The 26,527-nt window shown below is 36.2% G+C and overlaps 1 protein-coding gene across 1 annotated transcript in view; it reads right to left on the bottom strand.

The window, feature by feature from the left end:
• Positions 1 to 1,004: 1,004 nt before the first annotated feature.
• Positions 1,005 to 26,527, bottom strand: part of TEX15 (testis expressed 15, meiosis and synapsis associated) — a 52,290-nt gene continuing 26,767 nt past the window's right edge. Inside the window, 9 exon segments of the mRNA XM_024131378.1 lie at positions 1,005 to 1,615; positions 1,618 to 1,947; positions 1,950 to 2,225; positions 3,014 to 3,033; positions 4,551 to 4,609; positions 6,465 to 13,840; positions 18,021 to 18,183; positions 19,270 to 19,416; positions 22,606 to 22,843. Of these exon segments, the coding sequence (XP_023987146.1) occupies positions 1,005 to 1,615; positions 1,618 to 1,947; positions 1,950 to 2,225; positions 3,014 to 3,033; positions 4,551 to 4,609; positions 6,465 to 13,840; positions 18,021 to 18,183; positions 19,270 to 19,416; positions 22,606 to 22,843 (9,220 nt within the window).

Raw genomic sequence — 26,527 nt, 5'->3', positions numbered from 1 at the left:
GCCAAATCAAAGCTTTAAAAATATTTTTTGGCTGAATTTGCATGTGGTATTTTTCACCTTATATATTTACAGACACACACAACCTACAAAACTGATTTTCCTTGAGAAACAACTTTTCAATTTAAAGAAATTCCTTGCATTTCTCTGTTTAAGACATTAAGAGATGATTAACTTTATACACAGTACATTTTACCTCTGATGGTAGAATATTTGGGTGCTAATGTAGCTTTTGCAGAATTATTAATAATTGTTTTAAAATTTTGCTTTAACTATGGTAAATATACATGTCAATTTTATTAAAAATTATATTCTAATCATGATATTCTATAAACAGAATTGTGTTTCAGAGAAAAAATTTCAAGTCCCCGTGGCAAACTACCAAGTTGTTCTACTAACACATTTCAATTAACTCCATTCACTTATGCCAAGATACTATATTAGAATACTGTTATTAGATACTATATTATCTGATTGAAGTTCCTTTTTCCACCTATTTACTGTATTTTTTTCCTTCATTTATCAAAAAATGTATGTTCACAATAGGAAATCTAGAAAATAATGAACACTCTTCACAAACTCCAAATTTTATCACTCACAGGGAGACAAGTTAAAATGTTAGTGTACTTATTTCTGTATCTATATGCATTTCTTTATTTACGTAAGTAAATTTATACAATATAGTTTTAAAAATTGTCATTAAAAACTTTTATAAACCCTTCAATGGTTGCATCATATTTCAATAACTATAATTTACTTAACTATTATTCCTTGAAGTTGGGTTTTACTGAAGGACATATTTAGTGATATTACCAATTCTTTTTTTCTCAGTCTTTGACTAGTTTTCTACTGACAATGTAATTCAACTCTGCCTGATTTTAAACAATTCTACAAGTCTACACAGAAAAATGTTCCATCTATCACCACTTGTTGTAAATTCCACTTACATAAATGTACAAAGATAAAAGTGAAAACTCTACGAAGTACTAAACTTGTGAAACTCACCGTTAAGTCCAAGGAACTTCTGGAAGCACACCCAAATCAGGAGAGCAAGGGTATGCAGCGACCGGTTGATGGGAAACATACTGTGAAAAAATTGGCTGCTGAAAATTGTAAGCAGGCATTTGAGATTGAAAATGTCCACTCACTGGCACAAAGTCATTTGCTTGTCGTTCCCCAGCAAAGTAACCAAAATATTGAGAGTTCAAAAGATTAGAATGTGTATTTTGAACAGTACTTGTAACTGCAGTCAACATTCCAAAAGGAGGTGGCTGTACTTCATAGGATGTTATTCCCTGGTATGTCGGGGTAATGGAACTGCCATTGCTGCTGCTGTAACGATAAACACACCAAGCAGAGTAAGGATATGAAGTTCCAAATGACTGCTCAGAAGAATTATATACTGGGGTACATGCAGACTGTGGAATTTCATTCCAATATGTGGCAGCATTCTGAGTTAAAACTTTTGAATTCTATTGTTCAGAAAAAGAGTATTCTACTGTTTGATTCACATTAAGGGTCATGTTCTCAGATGCTTCAACAGGTGTAGTATTGGAATTCAATGTATCCTTCCTATATTTTTCTTTTGACTCAGTTTTTGCAGGTTGTGTTTTATTTGCAGAACAGGAATTTTGTTCTGGATACGTATGGGTTCTGGAGAACTGGTGCATGTAGAATTTTAAATGGATGAATTTAATATTTCATTATCTTGAGGTCCAAAGTCGGTGTCATTCATTTCTAAATTGGCATTGATAGTCCTCACAAAATAGAAAATAGGCTTTGAGAGCACTGATGCATTAGGCAGAAAAGCATCAGTTTCTGGTTTTATGTCTGAGAGACAAGATTTCTCTGCAGGATCTGAGGAATTCTTAAGAAATTTCTGAGAAGCTATCTCCTGGTCTTTTGAAAATGTGCCATCTACACGTTTTTGGTCAGAAATTGCAAAGGAGAACAATCATCACTTTTTGTTTCAGCAACACTAAAATTTACATTTCTTTCCTTCATGTTATTTAAGCTTCCCTGTTGTCCACTGAAATCTTCTGAAGCAGCAGATGAAATATTAGTTAAATCTATTTTGCCCTCTAACTTTGACATACAAGTGTCTTTTAGGTTCTTTAAAGGTAAAAGTGAGCCAGGTAGTGATCGCTGAATTTCAACTTTTTTTGGAGAGACATGGTTTCTTTTCAGATTGTCAGATGAACTTGGTCCTATTTCATTTTGTATTGGCACTATATAAGAAACATATTTCTCCAGTTTTCCTCCCTTGGTTTGAATTTAGATACTTTTCTTGCTGAAGGAGATATAGTCCACATTTCAAATATATTTCCAATACATCTGAAAATACAGAGTGCTGCCAATATTGTAATAAGTTATTTTATGCTTTGGACACTTCCTGATTTCAATTTTTTGGTGGTAGTTTCTAATTCATATACCTCCAACCTATTGATAATCTTCTTTACTTGCAAATGGCCATATATAGCTGGTGAAACCGCTAGCTGTGACCCATACCCCCAAAAGACTATCTTGTCACAAAGTACTGAGATATTTTGTCTGTTCAAGGTCAAGAATAGGAAAAGCAGACTTCCAAAATTTCTTGCCAAGTGAATATCCTTGGCATTCCTATCTAAATTTAGACAGTCTCAATCAGGGTGAAGGAAGCATTCATTATTGAAGGTCTAGAGCCAGACAGTTAATACAGGTCTCCAGGGCAATTATATTTCTTTGGTGTCTCATCAAATTCTTTGAATTACAAGTGGAAAAGAACATGTTGAAAGAAAAAAGTAACCATTCCTTCACAGTCGAGAGAAATTAACCTTTGGCCTGGAATTTGTATATCCCACTCATGAAACTAAAAGCCCCTATTTTACTTAATCCAGCCTCCTTAAAAGGCACTTGAATGACAACCTACATCATCATCCAACCCAATATAATACTTTGACAGTTTCCAGAAAGGACAATTTTGACTTTATCACATTTCCAATGATGTTTCAGTGATGTCTCAACCTTATAGATTGACAGCTGCCTGTATGATCTGTCCTTTTACCCACTCTCTTAGAGGATGTTCTTCCATGACCATGGCACCTTATATTAACCTTATATTAGAATTCATTTTCCTGCTAAGTGAGGCACAGTTTGATTCTTTGAGCAGCAAATACTACCTATACTTACAAAACTTAGTTTTGTAAACTAAGTAAAACAAATCATCTTAGTTACAAAACTAAGATGATTACAGAACTGGTTTATGTTATGCCTCTGATAGCCTATTCATCCTTAGCGACTACACAATTATTTAAAGAGTCATCTGTGCCAGGAAAAAGATTCTAGAAATGTAGTAAATTAAAGATCATATTTAATTTTTTAAAAAATTAATTAATTAATTAATTTTTGGCTGTGTTGGGTCTTCGTTGCTGCGCACGGGCTTTCTCTAGTTGTGGTGAACGGGGGCTACTCTTCGCTGTGGTGCGCAGGCCTCTCATTGCAGTGGCTTCTCTTGTTGCAGAGCATGAGCTCTAGGCACACGGGCTTCAGTAGTTGTGGCTCGCAGGCTCTAGAGCGCAGGCTCAGTAGTAGTGGCGCGTGGGCTTAGTTGCTCTGCGGCATGTGGGATCTTCCCAGACCAGGGCTGGAACCTGTGTCCCCTGCATTGGCAGGTGGATTCTTAACCACTGTGCCGCCACCAGGGAAGCCCTAAAGATTATATTTAGAGAAGCAAAACCAAATAAGACAGAAATGAGAATGCTTATCTTCTTTCAGTTCATATTATTCATTTTCCTTCATAGGATGGAAAAAAAGATGGTTTAAAAAATGAAGCTTGTTATAAATTGAAAATCTTACATAGTTGAATGAAACAAGAGATGGTCAACAAGTCCAGTGGTGCCACTTCATGTCAAAATGAGAAAAACATAAATAATGTAGTGGGTTTTTAATAAAAATAACTAATTCCAAAAGAATTTAAAGAACTAGCCTTTATTCTGAAATCATGTTCTTTCTATATTGTGGTGTTACTACATCCTTTTATGAAACAGTAGTATACTTATAATATGTGAGTGTGTTTGACTAAGCTCCCACTTAGGAATATAACTTGTCAATTTTTATCTTGTTAGCCAGTCTTGAAATTTGACAGGTCTATAAAATCCACAAGTTTAAAAAAATCTAATCACTTGCCCTGTTCTACGCCCTTTTTAGTAATAAGCCAGTCACTAAGCCCCATCAATTCATTACATAATGTCTGTCAAATACGACTTTTACCTTCTTATTCTGTAAAGCGTCATTTCTAGGCCCTGGCTGACTTACTACTTTTAACTGTACTTAGAATCTCCTTACCCTTTAAATCACTGTGAAAACACATTTCACAGGATATTACCTTTCAATCCTTACAGAATGAAATTCAAACTCCTTAGGCCTTACTTAAGACACTGCATAATCCGAACCTTCTTCTCCCTCCTTAGCTAACTCTTCTCCCCTAAGTTACATGTATAACCCAAAAGAGGTAATAAATAACGGTTTCAATTTTGTTTAGTTTTTCTTCAGACAGGGCTGATGGCAACTCCTACCTTGGATGCTTGAATGTCGCCTTTTCTCTGTTGATTTTTGTGACATCTTTCATGTTAACCTATGTTTAAAAAATACAGAGAAAACCTACATTGTTGATGGTTTAAAGTACAATATTTATTATTTTAATTATCAGACATTTGCAATTGCTTGTTCTGTCATCATCTAAAATGCACTGTCTGAAACTATATTCATTAACGATCCTCTCCTTCAAAACTCAGTGAGTCTGCTGGACTTCCCATATTTCATAAATGTTTGGAGAAACTTTTAAAAAAAGCAATCTGCAACATTCTTTTTACCCACATCTTACAACACGTCTATTTATGACTGCTTCCTATTTTATGCCCTTTTTAATCAACCAGTCACTCAGTGCCACTGTTAAGTAATGTCTGTCAAGTATGAATTTTCCTTTCCTATTCTGTAAAACAGCACCTTTTTCTAAGACCCAGATGACTTACTACTTCTAACTATACTCAAAATCTCTACTCTTTAAAATCACTGAAAAAACACAGTTTACAGGACACTACCCTTCCGTACGTACAGAACGAAGTTCAAACTCTTCAGGCCTATATTTAGAACATTCTGTTATCCGAAACAATATGCTTCTCCATCTTTAACTTACTTCTGTCCACTAAGTTAAAATGTTTGTTCCAGACTTAATTTTAAACTCATTTCTCAAATAATGTCAATAAGCATTGTGTCTTTGGTCGCATTATTTTCCATAGCTTGGATACCCCCTCTTCATTTTTTTACCTTCATCTGATAATATTTTTTCCTTTAAGGCAAAGCTTTGATCTGTGTCCTTCTATGAAATCAATAAATAAATCTCTATTTTTAAAAAATTTTGCTTTTCTTCTCTATACTTACAAGACCTTTATAGTAACACCCTCATTTTACTCTTGATGTGGAGTACACAACTTGTGTTCTTGTGTTTTGGAAGTATGTTTATAAACTGGTTGTTAATTAAGCATTTTCCCACAAACACAGTGCAATAAATGATTTGTTTCCTAGTCTCTAGAACTAGAGTTTAACTAACGAATACAATTAGAGTAAGCGGAGAAAGAATCCTACTTTTCATTTTGTGTATAGATCTCTCTTTCTTCACTTCTGAAATGAGAAATTCTCAAAAAATTTTGAGTAGTCTCTGAGGGTGGAGTAGGGGCAATTATTAATATGGGCTCTGGAGCTAGACTGCCTTGTTTTATATCTAGGCGCTTCCATTTACTAACTTTGTGACCTTGGGAAAATTATTTAACCTTTCTATGTCTCAGTTTCTGTACTTTTAAATAAGATAATAACAGTGCCTACATCATAAGCGTTCTGTGAAGAACAGAAAGAGTTAATGTTTGTACATTCATTAGAATGCTGCCAAGTATTTAATAAATGCTATATAAAATTTGTTAAATAAAATGTACTTATGCAGGACTAACTCCTTCATAATCGTCTATTTTAAAATATCTGTACTATTTCTCTGTGTGGATGATAATGGTCAAGAACACAGACTCCACTGTCAATTTTTAATATCCACAACATTAAGTATAGCCTCATTATATAGAAGCTACTCAATAAATACTTGGTCACTCTCTTAACTCACATTCATAATATGGACTTTTCCTTAAGCCGTTACTAAAATTCACACCCTTCCAAGAAGTGTTTTCTACATAAAATAAGTAATTTGTAAGTTTAAAAGTAGACATTTGCAAGGCTATCTCTCACATATACAAATCATTCATATCATTTTATAGATAATATGGATTGTTTAATCCAATAGTTCAGTTAGTAAATTCATTTTGCAAGGCAGTATTTAAAGCATTCTCAATTTTTACAATTCTGCAAACTACGTACTTGTTTGCTTAAAGAGTAGACTTGTTCTCACAAAGAATACCTACATAGGTTTCGCTTAAAACATTTGTTACCTTTTGTTTTTTACAACTGGAAATGGTAATATTTTCCTCTTGTTCCTGAGGGTCTTCACATTTGTCTACAGTGAAAGGTCGTTTTTTAGAGGAATTTGAAACGTTTTTCATTATGCACTCTGAAATTGAGGGCACCTTCACACAAGTACTGGACTTGTTGATATTCTTCCTAGGTTTTACATGAATATTCATTTCTTCCTTTCCTTCCAGGTGGAAAGCCTTCTTTCTGTTATGTCTCATTTGGCACAGGATAAAGGAAATGGTTAATTTAGCATTTTTAGCACATATTATCTTCATATGTTCAATAGTTTTCATGACTTTCATAATATGGGCCATTTTCCCTAAGTCCTTCCGAGGGGCAGCCATTACATTTCTGAGCAGGGTGGAAAACTGATTGTAGTTGTATTCTAACTCTGTCACAGTGCTTCCGTAATTTATGGATGCTATACATGGCACAAAGTCAATGTATGTGGAAACGGAATACTTAGACTTCTTTATAAGTTTTTTTATCTCTGAAAGTTCTTCAAGTTCTCTTGAGAGCAAATGAAGAGCATAGGAGCAATTAACAGCTTCATTATATTTGTAGATAATATCCAGATCTTTCTTAAGTTCAGAAATAGCAGTCTCTATCACTTTCCGAAGACAATCTGTTGAATTATCTTTAAGAAATGAGAAAGAAGTCATTTTTTCTTGGCACTGAACCAGTTCAGGAAGAAGTGACAAATCAAACCAAAGCATACCTCGAAACCTCTGTTTGTCTAGTTTCTTTGCCACTGAGTTTTTAAGAAAGTGAACTGTTTCTGAGAGCATGACGATTTCAATATAGGTTTCAATGGCCACAGGTTTTAAAATTACTGCTTCATGGTTGTGGTTTTTTACCATGTCCAATACATTTTCTTGTGTGATAAAAATATTATCTATGTTATCTTCTTGCAGCAACTGAAAGTATTTTTTTAAAATTTCTAAGTGATCGGTACATCTCAAAGTGAGTTCCCGTAGTTTTTTAAAGTCTGCAAATTCAGCTTGATCCAATATTTCACTAATACAACAGATATCTGGATGTGAAAGCAAAGTACTGTTAAACCTAGAGTTTTCTATGCTAATTGTTGCTTTGTTTACTGGAGCATCTGACTTTCTGGAAGCAATCACAGTACTCTCAAGCCCAGTACTGGAAATGCGTTCACTGCTTAAATCTTTAGACAACATATCACATATCTTCTGCAACTTAGAAAAAGCATGTTGATTCATTTTGAGTAGTATTTCTTTGCTGTTCTTTCCTGAGTATTTTTTGCAGAAAGACTCTCTCTTTTCTTTCCAAACGAGACTTTTTGCAGCATCAAAAAAGATATGTTCCAGACCATAAAGAGATATTTTAATACTTACTGCCTCATTGCTCTTGATAAAATTAACTTTTGAGGAGATGATTTCTATAATAATCCATAGATGGTCTTGTTTTTCTGGACAGGAATCATTTTGGGGAGAGTCCCCATACATACTGATCAGATTTAATGTACTTTTTCTCAAGGATTCTAGGTCTCCTAAACTATCTCCAAAGTTAACTCCACAGGTAAATGGAACAGAAAGAGTAAAGTCAAAGCAATCAGAACAATGTTTCATTATTGCCTCACACTCATTAATCTGTCGTTTGTATTTTAAAAACATGTAGTATGAACTGTTTTCCCTTTTGGTTTCTTCAAACACTGCAACCAACTGATCATGATAGTTTTGCAACTCACAGAATGCATGATATTTTAACCTGCCTTGAAAAGCAGGATAGAAATTGGATTGTTGTTGAAACCCACGTGGTCTACCAAGCAGCTCACTGTACAACGTCTCATCATACCAAAGTAAGCTTCGGAATGTTGGCTCACCTCCTAAGAGCCTTGTTTTGTTTTCAATGAACTGAATAGTTTCCATCATCATTTGGAGCTCTACCAAGGAGTCAAGAGCACACGGTTTTAATTTGTGTCTGCAGTTATTCCACAGGTTTTGTTCTACCAACAGGTCTCTTGAAATCAAGATTTGTTTAAATGAACATTCTTGTTTTCTTTCAAAAGCTTCAACAAATAAAGGGAGAATATTTTGACAAACTTTAGTTTCTTCCTGTAGAATCTGCAAAGATGATGCTTCGTCTGCCCTCTTCAAAATTTGAGGTATCTTAGCTATAGGAGCCAAATTATTAGTTGAACAAGGTTCTTCTTTTAATTCATTCATGTATGATGTAGGCATCTTCGGAGGAGGAGAGACGTTGGAGGTTTCAGAGTGGGCGTGTAGAAGAGGCATTTGATTCATTCCTGTAATGCCTGGTTTGGAATTACAGGCTCTTCCTGAGTGCATTGTGGAGTCAGACTGAGAGTCATGACTAACTTTTCCCTCCTCTTTCTCTCTTTTGTTAAGCTTATTAGAAGCAGTGTTACTCAAAGAGACTGCCTCAGTAGCATCTTTAATGCTCAAATGAGAATCAATCAAGTTGTTTTTAACTGTTTTCTCACTTAAGCAGGTGGATTCTTCTAATGTCTTATTCTTTTGACTTTTGTACTCAGTCTTAACACTTGATCCTTCAGCCATGTTTTTGTGAAATGAATCTTTTGCTTTCTCTGCTTGTTTATCTTTCCACATTTTTCTGTCCTGAACGTCTTTCTTTGCAATACATTTTGGGGAAGAAGAACCCTTTATGTTATCTTTTAAGAGCAGAAAACTATCATTGGAAAATATTTTCTTCCTCATATTGTCCTTACTTTCTTCAGTTACTGATGTGAAATCCAACTCAGAATTCTCAATAACATTTGTTCCATTCCCATCTATGTGGAAGCAATTACTTGAAGAGCAATGTTCTGTCTTTAGCAGCTCCTTTCCAGCACATCCTTGTTCACAGTGTGGTACAATGGTAGACACTGCTGAAGAATCTACAGCAAAAATGCTCTGTTTATTCAGGTAAGATTGTGAAGATTCTCCCTCACTGTCTGTCACTAGAGTGGTTGATAACAATTGAGGAATACTGTTACACTTTTTGCTTTTTATCAGAGTTAGATTTAATGGGTCCACCAGGAAGTTTCCTGTAATAATGCCTGGTTTGGAGCTCTCATTAGGAGCTGTCCATTTTTCTATAGGAAAATTTACTTCCAGGTTTCTTGTATAACCAGATAAAATAAGGTTATTTGGTTTGTTGATATCAATGTTTAAAACATGCGTCACACTTGATTCTAAGACTGAAATAACTATATCAGTTTTCACCTTTGTGTGGGCTATACAAGCTGCATCATAATTTTTGTCCACACTAAAATTTACGTTGCTTTCTTTTATGCAAGTTAAAGATACTGAATTCCTTTTACTTATTACTTCATTAGCTTCAGAACTGTTTTCTTTTGTTGTACCCTTAATATTACCATGTGCTGAATGGTTCTTAAGCTTTTCATATTTACTAACGTTAGATAAAAACTCTGCATTGATTTGATTTTCTTTTTTAGTTAGTTTCTCATCTGGGCAGTCTGGGGAAGAGAGACACCCAGTTTTTCTAGAAAAGGGCTGAAGTTCTGATGATCTGGGATTTCTCAAACTGCTAGTGCTATAAGCTGACGGACTTGTACTTCGGGACGTGGAGCAGAGGGCTAACTGTGATTCAGGATACTCTCGATCACAATATCCTCTCACGCCAATAGTGGTGGGACTTCTGGAGACACCGGACACATTTTTCTTAGAAAGGCACTTTGTGACTCTCTCTCCACTTGTTTTATATGAGTTGTGGTTTGATGCATGAGTTAATGATTTATCAACTTCAAATCCCAAAGCCCTTTTCTCTCCAGGTTTGTCGTATTTTCTTTTTGACAAAAATTGCTTAGTGGAATAATATCTTCTTTCAGACACAGAACTATAACCTTGAAGGTCACAACTTTCCCAGAAATTATTGCATATTACTGCATATGCTTTTGGTAAAGGGCCCTTTCTTTTTTCTCCCACTTTAGCTCTAAGCTGCAAAGACGTGTGAACTCTTCTATGAGCTTTTTTTAAGTGAAAAACAGCTCTGTCAAGTTTTCTGGAAAGACATCTGCTTTTGCATAAAGATGCTTCGCTAGTTAGAATATCCAGGACACTCCTAATGTGTTTTTCTGACCGTGGAAAGGTTTCAATTCGTCCTTGGGATAATGAAGAAAAACGTTCTGATGAGTCCTGACTGGTTAGCCTCCTCCTCTTCCCACAAATTTCGTGATGTCTTAAATCTTTACGTGGTGTATTCTGGTCCCTAAAAGGTGTATGTGGCTTTCTTTTGCTAATTCTTGATTCTGTGTCCTTTTTACTTCTAGTATCATTACAATCGGTTTTTGACTTTGTAAAGGAACGCCTGCTTTCATTATTTACTGGTGTGACATTAGAAGGTTCAGTAAGCAAAGGTCCCTTGTTTTGCTTTTCAGACACATGATTCACGTGTGTATTACGACTCAGGTCAAAAGAAAGCGAGGTTTCAGATTCACTCACTAGTCCTGCTTCTTGCCTTACATTACCAAATTCACCTTCAGATGGATGATGTGCATTTTCACCAGAACACTGGGAATGAATTTCAAATCGTGGAACTTCTTCCTCCTCCTCCTTTATTTCTGATTTTATGGCTTCAGTTCTATATTTGCAGAAATTATCTTTCAATGCAAGGGATTCAACAGCAGGACTGAATCCTTGCATAAACACATTAGTAATCCTAACTTCTAGATCAGGAAGTAAAATTGGGTGGAAGAGCTCTGCTTTGTTTTTTGCTGTAGAGAAATAAAAACTACTTTCCTCAGAGCAGTGCTGATCACTATTCTCCCTCCTTGTGGTGCTTTTCAAAACTTCTGTCTCCCCATTAGTGCTTCCTAACAGACCTTCCCAATCGATGCGAGACTTCAGAGCTTCGTATGAGGCCCCGAAGTCTTCATAGAGTACATTTCCATGGCTATGAGCGTCCTGCTGAAATAGAAAAGTATTGTCACTCCGTTCTGATCCTACTTCAATCTCATTATCCAATTTGATGCTTTGAAGAACTGAGTTGTCACTTACTGACTGATGAAATGAGCTGTGTAATTGATTTTTATCCATATCTGTTTCACAATCAGAAACCCTATATTTTACTAACAAACCAAAATCTGGACTCTCAGAAGAACAAGTTTCTTTAAACTGGTATCTTCGGTGATCTTCGAGATTTGTGCCTAACGCAGGCACTGGAGCATCAGCTATCTGAACTGCAGCATGTGAGGCTATATGACCTGAAGAACCTGCAATTTTGGGAAATGTTGTGAAAACCAAATGCTCTACAGTCCTTCCAGTATTTTGAATATCTTTTTCTTTTATGGCAGTTACGGTATCTTCATTTTCTAATAATGGAGATTCTGTGGACACATAATTTTTCCCCCAAGTCAAATTAAATGTAGTAGAAAATTCTTCAGAACTCAGAATTTCTATGCTATCGTAATCTTTATTCTCCCTCCTTTCATCTACAGTGGTAAAATTTTTGTTTGCATGAAAACTCTGCTTCTCATCTCCATGTATATTCCCTATGCTGTTTTCTGTAGACAAAGCAATGTCTTCCACTTCAGCCTCATTCTGGTTTTCTTTACCATTATCTCTCTGTTCTCTGCAATCAATATTCAGGTGCACATCACTGTTCAACTGTGAATTACAGAACTGAGTGTGATCTTGACCTTTATTGTTAACTTGAGAGTTTTCTTTGCAGTCTCTTTCACTGTTCTCTAAGGACACCGGATCATTTCCATTTCTCCTTTTAACACATATATGTTCTCTAGCTATGCTGCAATTTGCATTATGAGCTGTTTTAATGTCATGAGATGAAGTAACAGCCGGCAGTTGTTTGGCCTGGGAAATGTCTTTTGCTTCCTGGAAAGCATCAGTCATAACGCTAACACAGTTTTGATCTGGTTTTTCCAATTTCAGTTCCGTTAGTTTTTGAGAAATGGTAAAACTTGTATGAATGTTATCTTTGTACTCTAAAGAGTGCTGAGGATGCTTCTGTGGAAGGTTCTCCAGTCTTGGAGTAAGATGATTTTGTATTTCCAATACTAGATGATCTAGCTCATACTTCTCCTCTGTGGTAGATGAGAAAGATTTTGGCTTTTCTAACCCTTGAGTAATTAATATTTGATCACAATTTTCCACCAAATAATCAAGATTCTCATTCTCTTTGTCATCTTGATGCAAAGAAATGTAACTATCTACTGGACTGATTTTTGTTTTATTAGTAAAAGAATTATCACTTTCTTTCCATAAATTTTGCTTTTCTTCATGTTTGGAATTGTCTTCTGGCCCAGTGAAGTTTCTCATCTTTCCAAAATCTTGAATGTACTCATGTATGCTTTCTTTGCTTTGGAGTGGAAAAAGTGTAGGCATTTGGTGACCAGTCTGATATACAGTTTTAAAATTAGAAAACTGTGATTGTGGAGAGATGTGACTATTATACCCTTTTGTACAAGTATTCACCGATTCGTAAGAGTCATGTGGCTCACTATTTTGTTCGATTAAAAGTGGAATGTTGCTTCTCTGCTGGGATCTCTGAGCTTTTTCTCCACTGTGTTTTTGCGTTTCAACTTCTGAGACTACATTTGACACACACATTGGGAAGGAAAAATTATCCTGGCTCTTACACTGTTCTGCCATGGTAATTTTATTGGGAGCTGTACAATCATAGGTCTTAGAGCCCATGTTGTGAGCCTGGGTTTGTGAATCATTCAAAGAAATTTTGAAGCAAGGGGCATCCAAATAATTAGTAAGAACAGTCTGATCACCAGGCATGACTTCAGATGACGAGGCAGGATTAGTTGGCATAGATGATAGGTTTATTTCTGAATTAGCAAAATCTAAACTCTTCTCAAATGGCAAACTCTCATTTAAACCTGTAATAGTATTATGTTTTCCCATGCTTTCTTCTCTCTTCATCAGTCTTGGGTCTTTGATGAATTTTGAGGTAATAACTGTGCTTGAGCCAATACTGTTATGAAGGGGAAAAGCAGCAGCAAAACCACTTAAAACATCTTTAAGATGTGTCAAATTTAAGAGGTCACCATTATTAACATTTTCTCTGGTATCACTGGGAACAAATGAAAGACCTGAATCATATGCATGTACTTGAGAAGTGCCTCTACATTCTGCTGAATTGTGCTCCATCTGTCCACTGTATGCATCAAGTACAGAAATGTTATCATTTTGCACATTTCCATAGGAGTTAGAAATATTTGAGTTGTAAGGATTTATCTCTGAATTTAGTGCACTGCATGAACAGTTTTCCTGAACAAATGGATCTATAGGTTTCCGGAAATGCTCAAAGACGACAGTAGCATCTTTTCCTTTTCCAATTCTTTTGGCCACTGTACAGTTATTCAGAGACCATGTTCTTTCTGTGGAAATAATAAGAAAATAAGGAAAAACAGGAACAAAAAGTGTTTCTTCAGGCAACTCTATTAATGCTAGGAAACTATGTCATGAGCGGTTTTAACTGAAAGTCCATCAAATAACCTAATGATGATTAAAGTATGTTCTCAGCAGAAAAAGCAAGAAGAGGATGAGTAACTGACCAATAAAGTATAAATGACGTAGCATGAAATTCTGCCCTATAGACCCATTATAAGTATTTGCCATAAAAAATTTGAATTTTGACAAATACTAAGAAATAGAAAAATTAAATAGGAATAAAACCATGTTGCTCACAGACTAGGTAGGTATTTCTTATATTAATTTCCTATATGCAGATATTTAATAATAGAATCTATAAATTATTAGGTAAAATTGTCTCCCTCTACCTACTGTTACCTTGCTTCTTTTCCCTCTACCACAGGAGAAAAAAAATGGAAAGGAAATTTCCACAGGTGGGGGGAAAGATCAAAAAGGCTGCACAAAATCCTTCCCAGGAGCCAAAGCAAACCACTACCCCTGCTCCATTATGAAATAAATATTCTAGCAAATAATAAATATAAATAAAAACCTGGAAAATAGAAGCAAATTTTGTTTTTATAACTTAGAGGTTTATTCCTAAAATTTCTTAAAGCACTTCATGTAATAACAAAGGAACTTATAAAAAGCACATATTTAGCAAGTAAAATGTTCACAAAGCATTCACAGCTAAGTAATACCATGAAAATACCATTGTTAAAACAGATTATTAATGAGAAGTTGCTCATGAACAATATATGAAGTTATAATCATATCACTGGGAACGTACCATTAAGTTCTTTTTCATAGAATGTTAAAAAATAGCTCTGTTGAAGATTTCTAAATTATATAACTATTGTGATTATCTTTTTAATTACATTAAGCTATAGTGGAAACATGTTCGAAAATAGAGATGTGGGACCTCCCTGGTGGCGCAGCGGTTGGGAATCTGCCTGCCAATGCAGGGGACACGAGTTCGAGCTCTGGTCCGGGAAGATCCCACATGCCGTGGAGCAACTAAGCCCATGCGCCGCAACTACTGAGCCTGTGCTCTAGAGCCCGGGAGCCACAACTACTGAGCCCACGTGCCACAACTACTGAAGCCCGCGTGCCTAGAGCCTGTGCTCCGCAACAATTGAAGCCACCGCAGTGAGAAGCCCGTGCACCGCAACGAAGAGTAGCCCCTGCTCGCCTCAACTAGAGAAAGCCCGTGCACAGCAACGAAGACCCAAGGCAGCCAAAAATAAACAAATAAAAAATAAAATTCAAAAAGAAAAAAGAAAATCTAGAGATGTAGTGCTTAAGCTGGAGTGGACAGAAAAAAAATGAAAGGTGGATCGCTATACCTCCTTATACAAAATTCATTAAAAAATAAAGCCATAAAAATACTGGAAGAAAACGTGGAGGGACAGTTTTATAATCCTGGGGGTAGGAAAGTACTTTTTAAGCATGGATGGAAGTCAGAAAAACCAAAAATGAAAAATGATGTCAATTACATCCAAATTAAATATTTTAATAGGTCAAACCCATGATAAAACTTAGAAAAATAAACTGGTGAAAAGAATATTCTGAATGAGACAAAATTAGTACATAATTACACATATATTGGAATACATAAAGAATATACAGATATCTTCAAAAGATTAATAAAAAGACTATGCAGGGCTTCCCTGGTGGCGCAGTGGTTGAGAGTCCGCCTGCCGATGCAGGGGACACGGGTTCGTGCCCCGGTTCGGGAAGATCCCACATGCCGCGGAGTGGCTGGGCCCGTGACCCACGGCCGCTGAGCCTGCGTGTCCAGAGCCTGTGCTCCGCAACGGCAGAGGCCACAACAGTGAGAGGCCCGTGTACGGCAAAAAAAAAAAAAAAAAAAAGACTATGCAATAGATAGTTGGGCAAAGTACTTAAACAAGAAAATCACAGGTTAAGTAAAAATTGTCAACAAACACAAAAAGATGTCCAACCCCACTAAATACACAAGAAGATTCATATTAAAAAACCTTTTAGGGCTTCCCTGGTGGCGCAGTGGTTGAGAGTCCGCCTGCTGATGCAGGGGACACGGGTTTGTGCCCCAGTGCGGGAAGACCCCACATGCCGCGGAGCGGCTGGGCCCGTGAGCCATGGCCGCTGAGCCTGCACGTCCGGAGCCTGTGCTCCGCAACGGGAGAGGCCACAACAGTGAGAAAAAAACCTTTTAGAAGCCAAAGATTCTGAAGGATAAGTAATTACCCTTTTCAAGATAAAAACACTCAACAAACTAGGAATAGAAGGGAACTTCCTCAACAGGGTAAAGGACATAAAAAATCCCACAGCTAACATCATATTTACTGGGGAAAGATGAACACTTTCCCCCAAGGTTCAGGAACAAGCTATATACCTAAGAGCAAAGAAAACACAAGTCTACACCAAAACTTATTCAAGAATGTTCTTAGCATAATTATTCATAATTGCCAAAAGGTGGAAGTGACCCACATGGTCAACTGACGAATGGATAAACACAACGTAATGTATCCACGTAACAGAATATTTTTCCATAAAAAGGAATGAGGTACTGATACATGATATAACATGCAAGAAGCCTGAAAACACTATTAAGTGAAAGTCACCAGTCATGAAAGGCTACTATTTATGACTTCACTTAATGAAATGGCCAGGCCAGGATAGGCTAATATATAGAGACAGAAAGCAGATTAATGACTGTGTACGGGTAGTGGGGGGCTTAGGGGAAAAGGGACATGAGAGCTTTCAATGGGTAAAGAGTCTCTTTTTTTGAGGTGATAATGATAACATATCACTCTCACTAGGCTGGCAGAGCTCACGGGCCCAGCCGCTCCGCAGCATGTGGGATCCTCCTGGACCGGGGCACAAACCCGTGTCCCCTGCATCAGCAGGCGGACTCTCAACCACTGCGCCACCAGGGAAGCCCCAGAAACATTTTTTTAATTTAATTTTTATTTTATACTAGAGTATAGTTGATTTACAATATTGTGTTAGTTTCAGGTGTACAGCAAAGTGATTCAGTTATAAATATATCAATTCTTTTTCAGATTCTTTTCCCGCATAGTTTATCACAGAATATCGAGTAGAGCTCCCTGTGCTATACAGTAGGTCCTTGTTTATTATCTATTTTATATATAGTAGTCTGTATATGTTAATCCCAAACTCCTAACTTATCCCTCCCCCTTACCTTTCCCCTTTGGTAATCATACATTTGTTTTTGAAGTCTGTGAGTCTGGCAGAAACATTTTTTTTAAAGTATATGGGGGCTTCCCAGGTGGTGCAGTGGTTAAGAATCCACCTGCCAATGCAGGGGACACGGGTTTGAGCCCTGGTCTGGGAAGATACCATATGCCACGGAGCAGCTAAGCCCGTGCGCCACAACTACTGAGCCTGCACTCTAGAGCCCGTGAGCCACAACTACTGAGTCTGTGTGCCACAACTACTGAAGCCCGTGTGCCTAGAGCCCGTGCTCTGCAACAAGAGAAGCCACCGCACATGAGAAGCCCATGCACCTCAATGAAGAGTAGCCCCTGCTCACCACAACTAGAGAAAGCCCACTTGCAGCAACAAAGACCCAATGCAACCAAAAATAATAAATAAATAAATAAATAAATTTATTAAAAAAAAAAAAAGAAGTATATGTACTGGCAGTGATGTAGAGTAATTAGGTAACCTGACACAACCACTTGTGAAAACTGTTTGACATTGTCTTTGGATTAAGTTGCACATTCCTGATGTATATAAAAAAACTCTTGCACATATGCACTGAGACACATACATGAATGTTTAAAACAGCAATATTTGGAATATGAAGAAAACTACAAAATGTCCAAACATCCCCAGAGGAATAGTGTATAGTCACAAAATTGAATAATATGGGGTGTGTGTGTGTGTGTTTGTGTATACAAATATATGAGTGAAAATGAAGAAACTACAGTTATACACATCAGCATGGAAGAATCACACAAACATAACACAGAGCAAAAGAAGTAACAAAAACAGCTGCAATGTAATTCTAGATATATAAAATCGAAAACAGGTAAAGCACAACTATTTTGCTTAGATATTCATAATGTATTAGAAAATCATATTCCGAAGTTGTAAGACCAGCACAAATGTTATTTAAGTAGAAAAATATATGTATCTTACCAGCCCTCTTAGGAAATCCTGTTGAGAAGAAGCTCAAAGACGTCATAAGGTGTCCATTATCTATTTTTTGACCAATAAATTTTACTGTTACTATTGCATATGGAAGACACTGCCTAGGTTTATCTACTGGCTTTGAAAGATTACTATATTCATAGAAGTATACCTAAAAGATAAAGAAGAGAACAATTTTATGCTGATTAATTTTTGCTGACTTGAATAAGCTCCTATTTTTAAAAATCTAGATAACTGCATGTTGTTATTTATTAATCAGCTTCCATACAGCCCCACTCTCCCTGCCTTCTTCAACCCTAGTTTTCCTGAAGAGGAATTTTTTTCCCCACAGCATATTTTTTCCTTGATAGGCTTCCAATATCAGCAGAAAACAGACACAATCTGTTTTTAAATAAAAAAGTATTTTCATTAAAACTTCAATGTTTTGCATATGCTGGGAACCACTATATTTTATTTGGGAGGAAAAGTCAATTAGAAAAATAACAATAGCTTAATACATCTTACATGTGGGAGCATATATATATTTCTAAAATATTTATCCTCATTTAATCATATATATGATTATATATAGTATGTATTACATAATTCAATCTTCTATAAAAGATTAAAGGGGGCTTCCCTGGTGGCGCAGTGGTTGACAGTCCACCTGCCGATGCAGGGGACACGAGTTCGTGCCCCGGTCCGGGAAGATCCCACATGCCACGGAGCGGCTGGGCCCGTGAGCCATGGCCGCTGAGCTTGCGCGTCCGGAGCCTGTGCTCCGCAGCGGGAGAGGCCACAACAGTGAGAGGCCCGCGTACCACAAAAAAAGAAATAAAAAAAAAAGATTAAAGGCCTACTAAGTGTCTCAGTAACATATGACAGAAAATTACCGTGTAGTAATCAGTCTACCATGTAATGACTAATACATAAGCCTTTTCTCCTTTTGCGAAGATGAATAACATTTCAAAGTAGCCTTGTCTGTTTTGCAAGTTAGAAATTAATCTATGAAACATCTAAATAAAAGCAGCCACAGTACTTAGAACGAAGTTAAATGTAAATCTGGAAGCCTCTTTATTAATGTTCCAAGATCACAAATATTAAAACAGCTTTTACTATCTATTTATTTAGGTCATATGATGGTGAATGAAGTAAGAAATCTCCATTTAATATTTTGGACAGTTGTTTTAAGGCTTGTATCATACAGTGTGAGGCATTTGACTTTCAAGTTGTCAAATGAACCAAAAAGTTAACATACTGCTGAACTGTAGGCTTGTAGTTCAATGGTATCTTTCAAAGAGGGTACACTTCTTGACATATGGCAGTCAAAGTTAGGAGAAGGATCCAAAGAAACTTTGTTTTTATCCACTGAAGGCTGAATTTTCTTCACTTTTCCAAAAAGAACCTGGAAAAAAAATGCAAAAAGAAGGTAAATAAAAATATACCAAAACACTTTAAACTCTCATACTAGGAAAGTAAAGCTAGCTTCTTTTTTAAGGAAAGAAATTCAAATGGCGAGATAATCCATCTCCCAGATGAATGGCATGACTTACTGTAATTATGTCAATTCCCCCTTAAATTAAACTCAAAGACTATAATAATTCCAATAAAAATTTCAGAAAATCCATTTGTAGAAATGAGTTTTAGTTTAAAAACTTCCCTGGAAGACTAAACAAGAATAACGTATAAAATTTTGGAAACAATTTTTTGAAAAAAAATTTGGGTCAGAAATAGAGAATGATGGAACAGGAAAGGTGACATGCACTTCCAGATATTAAATACTTTTTAAAAGAACGGTACTACCACAAAAAAGGCAGAGAGGGGGGAAAAAAGCCGCACAAAATAAAAAGCCCAGATAAGTCCAAGCATCTATAAAAATATAGTATGATATTAAAAGCATCATTTAAAATAAATGAAGCAAAACCAGATTATTCAGTAAATGGTGTGGACTTGAAAAAAATTAAATTCCTCTCAACCTGTAAACCAAAATAAATACCAAAGTAAACATTTAAGTAATATAAACACTGTAGAAAGAAATACAAGCAAATATTTATCTAACCTCCAAGTAAGGATTCTTTTCTAAGCATATTGCCACAAAACCATGAACTAAAAACAAATTTCACTGTAAAATATTCCAAAACTTCTGTACATCAAAAACAAATGAGTATAAAAATTTAAAAAACCATGAACTAATTAAGTGATAAAAGGTGGGGAAAAAGTGCAATTAATATGAAAATAACTACAAATTTTATTTAAGTCAGCAATTCTATTACTTTTATTTTTTAATATGCTAATAATTCATTCAAAATTGAAAACAATACTAAATGTAATGTGGTACCCTGTACTTGGATACTGGAAGAGAAAAAAACATTAGTGGAAAAACTGGCAAAAGCTGAATAGTCTGTAGTAAATAGTACTATACCAATGTTAGTTTCTTTTCATTTTATTATTATTTTTAAAATTGAGATATAACTGACATACACACTGTTAGTTTCAGTTTCTTAGTTTTAACAGAGGTGCCATAGTTATATGAAATGTTAACAACAGGGGAAGCTGGCTAAATTGTATACAGGACCTTTCTGTACTACCTTCATAATTTTTCTCTAAATTTAAATTTATTACAAAATCAAATGTTTATTTAAAAAAGAAAACAGGGCTTCCCTGGTGGTGCAGTGGTTGAGAATCTGCCTGCTAATGCAGGGGACACGGGTTCGAGCCCTGGTCTGGGAGGATCCCACATGCCATGGAGCAAGTAGGCCCGTGAGCCACAACTACTGAGCCTGCGCGTCTGGAGCCTGTGCTCCACAACAAGAGAGGCTGCGATAGTGAGAGGCCCTCGCACCGCGATGAAGAGTGGCCCCCGCTTGCCACAACTAGAGAAAGCCCTCGCACAGAAACGAAGACCCAACACAGTAAAAATAAATAAATTAATAAACTCCTACCCCCAACATCTTAAAAAAAAAAAGAAAAAGAAAACAATAAGTGATAAAACATTATACACAGAAAAGCCTAGCTCTCAACATTCACTTTAATGAATTGATAATGCTTATGAATCAACTAGAAACAAAGAAAGGAAAAACCAAGAATCTAGCAAAGGATATTAATAGGCACTTCACCAAATACTGTCAATGAATATACACAGAATGTTAAGCTCAGTAGTAACTATGAAAAAGAATAAAAAACTGAACCAACAATGAGAAACTATCACATATTAAGACTGGCAAATATTTTTTAAAATATATAAAATATAATACACAGAGTTAGTGATGATGTGAGATAACAGACATCCCCCACAGGCTGTGGAAAGGACAACTGGGCATTTCATATTGAAAGCTGTGAAAGTGTACACATACCTCTGACTGCTAACTTGACACATAGGAATTAATCAATTAATTCTTAGCAAATAATCACAGGTGTGTGTAAAAGGTACCTACATGAATAATCGAAGTAGTCTTTAAAAGTACAAAAATAAGAAAACCAAGTAATTTATATCCCAACATTAAAAAATGTGTTGCACAAATTTATGGTAGAGTTGTACAGTTGAATACGATGTAGTCGTTCAAAAGGATATTACAGAAGAATATTTATTTAATGACATGGAAAATGTTGATTTTATAATCAATGAAAAAAGCAAGTTACTAATATATAAAGAATGTATTTTAATGACTATTATACAATGCATATCCATATATATGAGCAGAAGACTAAGTATAGGTATACAAAAAAATTGTGTTGTTATTAATGGGCTTTTTGGAGCTTCTTAGTATGTTCCAAATTTTCTAAAATCAGTATGTATTATTTAATATAAAAATATATAAATTATGCTTTATGAATTTGATAATACCTGAGGTCTAAAAATAATTAAATTATACCAAATGAACCGTTAGTTTTATGTGAATGTACACACATCCTAAGTTACACAACTGAGGATCCTGCGTATTTATTGTGATTTTAGTAGTCCTGGCAAAGCTGCAATTAACAAAAAAGTATATCTTAACCAGTTTGTCTGTTGATGCTTACGATTCGACTGGAAGATTTATTTTTTTCAATTTTGAGTAATTTTAGACTTTAAGAAAAGTTGCAAAACAGTTCAGAGATCCCATATATCTCTACCCTGTTTTTCCTAATGTTAACATCTTACATAAGCATGGCAAAATTATCAAAACAAAGAAATTAATATTGTATAACACTATTAAGTAAAATAAACAGTAAGAGTGTAGCAAATTTAGCTTAAGTCAGAATTATTAATATCAATGTTTTGAGGAAAGACACTTAGAACACTCTGGTATTAATTATAGTCTGAACAAAAGAGAGAAAGATAAGAAGGTCAATTAGGAGAGAAAAAATATACATTAGGAAAACCAATATGATAAAGGCTGCCTTTGTTTACTTGAAGACTTTTATGCTGCACACCCACTAGAGTCAAAAATAGGGGAAAATTTCAAATGATGATGATTATAGTTATAAATAATTATTATTTATTTTATACAATGCAACTTTAAAACATTAATAATTCATATTGAAAGTAAACTACATTTAGGTCAATTTAAAGCAAACCGAATATAATATTTAGTATTTGTTTTGTGCTACCAACCTTAAAAATTATAATACTTTCTACAGTAATGCTTCTACTGTGAGCAAAATTCAAGGCCACATCAACATGTCTAAATACATAAATTCCAAGAAGAGGGTTGCCTAGTATCTTCAGTGTAGATGTTCTGGTACTTATTCCATTCCGATATATCTCAGCCACATGACTCTGAGGAAGTGCTAAAAAGCAGAAATGTTCTTCAAGTTCCCTGCCGTGTCTTCCACTCCCACGCATCTCTGACCTAAAGCAAACAGCGTGTAATTAAATGAGAACATCAACAGAATTTTCAAGGAGAAGATGAATACTTGAGCTAGCTTGCTACAGTTATGGTAACTATCCTATGGTAAAAAGTTAGGCTGAAAAATCATCTAAGGAAAGAATTCAGGAAATGGTTCAATAACTACTTGTGTAGGATTATTCCATACAGGCCAATGGATATAAGGGCTAACATTTCCTGAATGCTAATGTCCCCAGCACTGTTAAGACTTAACCGTTACGTGCACTTTGTCATTTTGTTCTCAAATCCCCAAGAATTGAATTACTGCTATTATTATTACTTATTATTGTCATTGTTGTTACACACATTTTTTAAATGAGAAATATGAGGTTCAGAGGGTTAAAACTTGCCAAAATAATAAAGTGACAGAGTCGGAAATATATATGCCAATTCTTGTCCATTAAGTTCTGGAGCTAAAGTTCTTATTTGTGTTACAGAGGGAAGGACATGCATTTCTTAAATATACACAGAGAGAGACACATACACAATACACTTATATATGGTCAATTATTAGGGCCATTCTCTATTCTCCAGGGATCCAGGTCACAGCTGGGAGAAGCAAGCTAGAATTTGATTACAGGTTCCTATCTTGGCACTATGAAAATTATGAATCATTCTCAGAAAAGGTTATAATCTGAAGTACAGACACTGTTGATTCCGCGAAAATCACTGAAACATATAAAACACCTATCCTTCTCCTCCAGCTGGTGGACCGGGGAAGGGAGTTCTACATGGCCTGATCAGGAGCAGCAGCGGCGGCAGCAACTGCCACAGCAGGTGATAACGACAGAGAGGTTGAATCACTGTGACAGAGGTGTGAGTCCAAAAGATTATCAGCAACGGGGAAGCTACAGAATCGAGAAAGTAATGTGCATACCACAAAAGGAAAACTGCTCTTGAAAACCACATGCTACCTATATTTGTTATTTCCTGGAACACCACTCAAAGAATTTGTATAAGTATACTATGCACATTAGTGTATTCATATTTATTTGCAAAAATAATTCACCTTTAACAGTAGACAGGCCCACGGCAACAAAACACACGGCAACAATAACAAGCAAGACTAACCGATGAGATCATGACCATTTCTCTCAGTTCTGGAAATGTCAGCCTTAACTTTCAACTCCACCGTCATCATTTCCTGCTCTTGTTTTTAGCTTGACGTCAGACTCTGTAAACCACTAAGACCTCTATGTTGATTGTTAAGGTTTAATTCTCACAGAAGAATTACAATACTTTTTTCTGTTTTCCTAATTTCTCATGTGGTTTTTCTTAGGATCTGGAAGAACTCCCAAAACAACAGCACAAAGCATGAGAGGGAGGGAGGAAATCAAAATATATTGTTGTAAGGTTCTTACAGCACACATGAATCACATTATGTGAAGGTGTGTTGTGATAAAGATGTATACAGGCATACCTTGTTTTATTGTACTTCACTGCATTGGGCTTCACAGATATTGCATTTTTTATGAACAAAAGGTCTGTGGCAACCTTGCGTCAGGCAAGTCTATTGGCACCATTTTTCCAACAGCATTTGTTCACTTTGTGTCCCTGTGTCACATCTGGGTAATTCTCGCAGTATTTCAAACTTCTTCATTATTATTATATTTGTTATGGTGATCTGCGATCTGTGATATTTGATGTTACTACTATGATTCACTGAAGGCTCAGATGATGGTTAGTATTTTTTAGCAATAATGCATTTTTAAATTAAGGTGTGTACATTGTTTTTTAATGCTATTGCACACTTACACTATAATGTAAACGTAACTTTATATGCACTGGGAAGCCAAAAAATTTGTGTGAATCTCTTTATTGTGGTCTGGAACTGCACCTGTGATACCTCAGAGGTATGCCTGTAATGTAAACCCTAGAGCAGTGGTGCCGTTGACATTCTGGACCAAATAATTCTTTGTGTTACCTAGTCATCTTATTGGCTGAATATTAAATCCTGTTAATGGACTGAGTAGAATGAAAAAAATACAACTTAATAAAGATCCGATCCAGGGCTCCAAAAACCTTTATAAATTCAAGTAGAAAATATTCCCTGGAAGTTTGTGTTAGTAATAATACTGTTAAAAACTTGGTACTTTTCAATGTATATTCAGAATTACACTTGAAAAAAATTTAGGACTAAATATGATTTACATAATCAAAATTACCAATCAAAAATTAGCCTTTAGGGCTTCCCTGGTGGAGCAGTGGTTGAGAGTCCGCCTGCCGATGCAGGGGACATGAGTTCGTGCCCCGGTCCGGGAGGATCCCACGTGCCGCGGAGCGGCTAGGCCCATGAGCCATGGCCGCTGAGCCTGCACGTCCGGAGCCTGTGCTCCGCAACGGGAGAGGCCACAACAGTGAGAGGCCCGCGTACCGCAAAAAAAACAAAAACAAACAAAAAAAAAACCAAAAAAAATTAGCCTTTAGAACTATTTCTATGTCTAAAAAGGTTTGTAAAAGGTTGACTTTCAAAGTTATTCAGGCACTAGGATCTATGTTAACTTGTTAAATGACAGAAGCTCTGAGTTTCAACAATTCCACTTCAGAGACAATAGGTAAAATGAATCCAAATAGTCTTTTGTCTTTTTTTTGGCCGTGCCACCGTGCGTGCCTTACAGGATCTTAGTTCCCCGACCAGGGACTGAACCTGCACCCTCGGCAGTGAAAGCACGAAGTCCTAACCACTGGACTGCCAGGGAATTCCCATACACAGAATATTTTCAATAAACATACAGTTGGCTCTCTGTATCGGTTGGTTCTGCATCCATGGATTCAACCAACCATGGACTGCAAACTTAATTTACAATCCATGATTGATTGAATCTGAGGATGCAGAACTCGTGGATATGGAGAACCAACTATGGGACCTGAGCATCCGCAGATTTTGGTATTTGGGGCAGGTCCTGGAACCAATCTCCCATGGGTACCAAGGGACAACTGTAAATGTAAAAGACTTAGATAAAACTCATATTGATGAGAAGTTATATGTTAGCAAAGCACAATGAATGAGTGGTAGAGCTGTGCATTTACACCTGTCACCAACCTAAATTCCTATGTGTGCACCATGGCAAGACCCTGCTGATAACCAAGGCCCTACAGCAGCATGTAGGCCCAGATCCAGCCCTGTCTTCTGTCACTGGCCTGCACCACTAGGCTTACCTGCAGCTAGCCCTTCCACAGTGATGGATACCCCTGGCCCCCATCAGACCTCCACAGCTACATGTCCATGGCAAGATCCAGCAGTCATAGTAATGCACAGCAACAGCCAGGACCCCCTCAAAGCTGTCAGTGCACCTGCCAGTGGCACTTACCTTGATATCTGCCCTGGCCCCCACTGCTACATGTGTGTTTATTTGATTTTTTTTAAATCATAGAATTCTAAGTATTTGATCACATTTTGAGATAATCGTTTAGTTACAGTAAATGCTTTTTGCTTCCATTTTCCTTTCTTTACTTTATTCACTGTAAGTTATCTTATTGTTCCCAAGAGAGTATAACTTTAAAATGAGTTAACATGTTACATTACATTTTCCTTTCTAACATGAAATTTAATTATATTGCATTTAATTCACGTAAGTGTTCATCTAACAAGTGGATTCTTAATTTTTTTTTTTTTTTTTTTTTTTTTTTTTTTTGCGGTACACGGGC

Source organism: Physeter macrocephalus, chromosome 20, assembly GCF_002837175.3.
Source record: "Physeter macrocephalus isolate SW-GA chromosome 20, ASM283717v5, whole genome shotgun sequence".
Taxonomy (NCBI): Eukaryota; Metazoa; Chordata; class Mammalia; order Artiodactyla; family Physeteridae; genus Physeter; species Physeter macrocephalus.
Note: the sequence above shows the minus strand (reverse complement) of the source record. Positions and strands in the feature narration are given on the sequence as shown.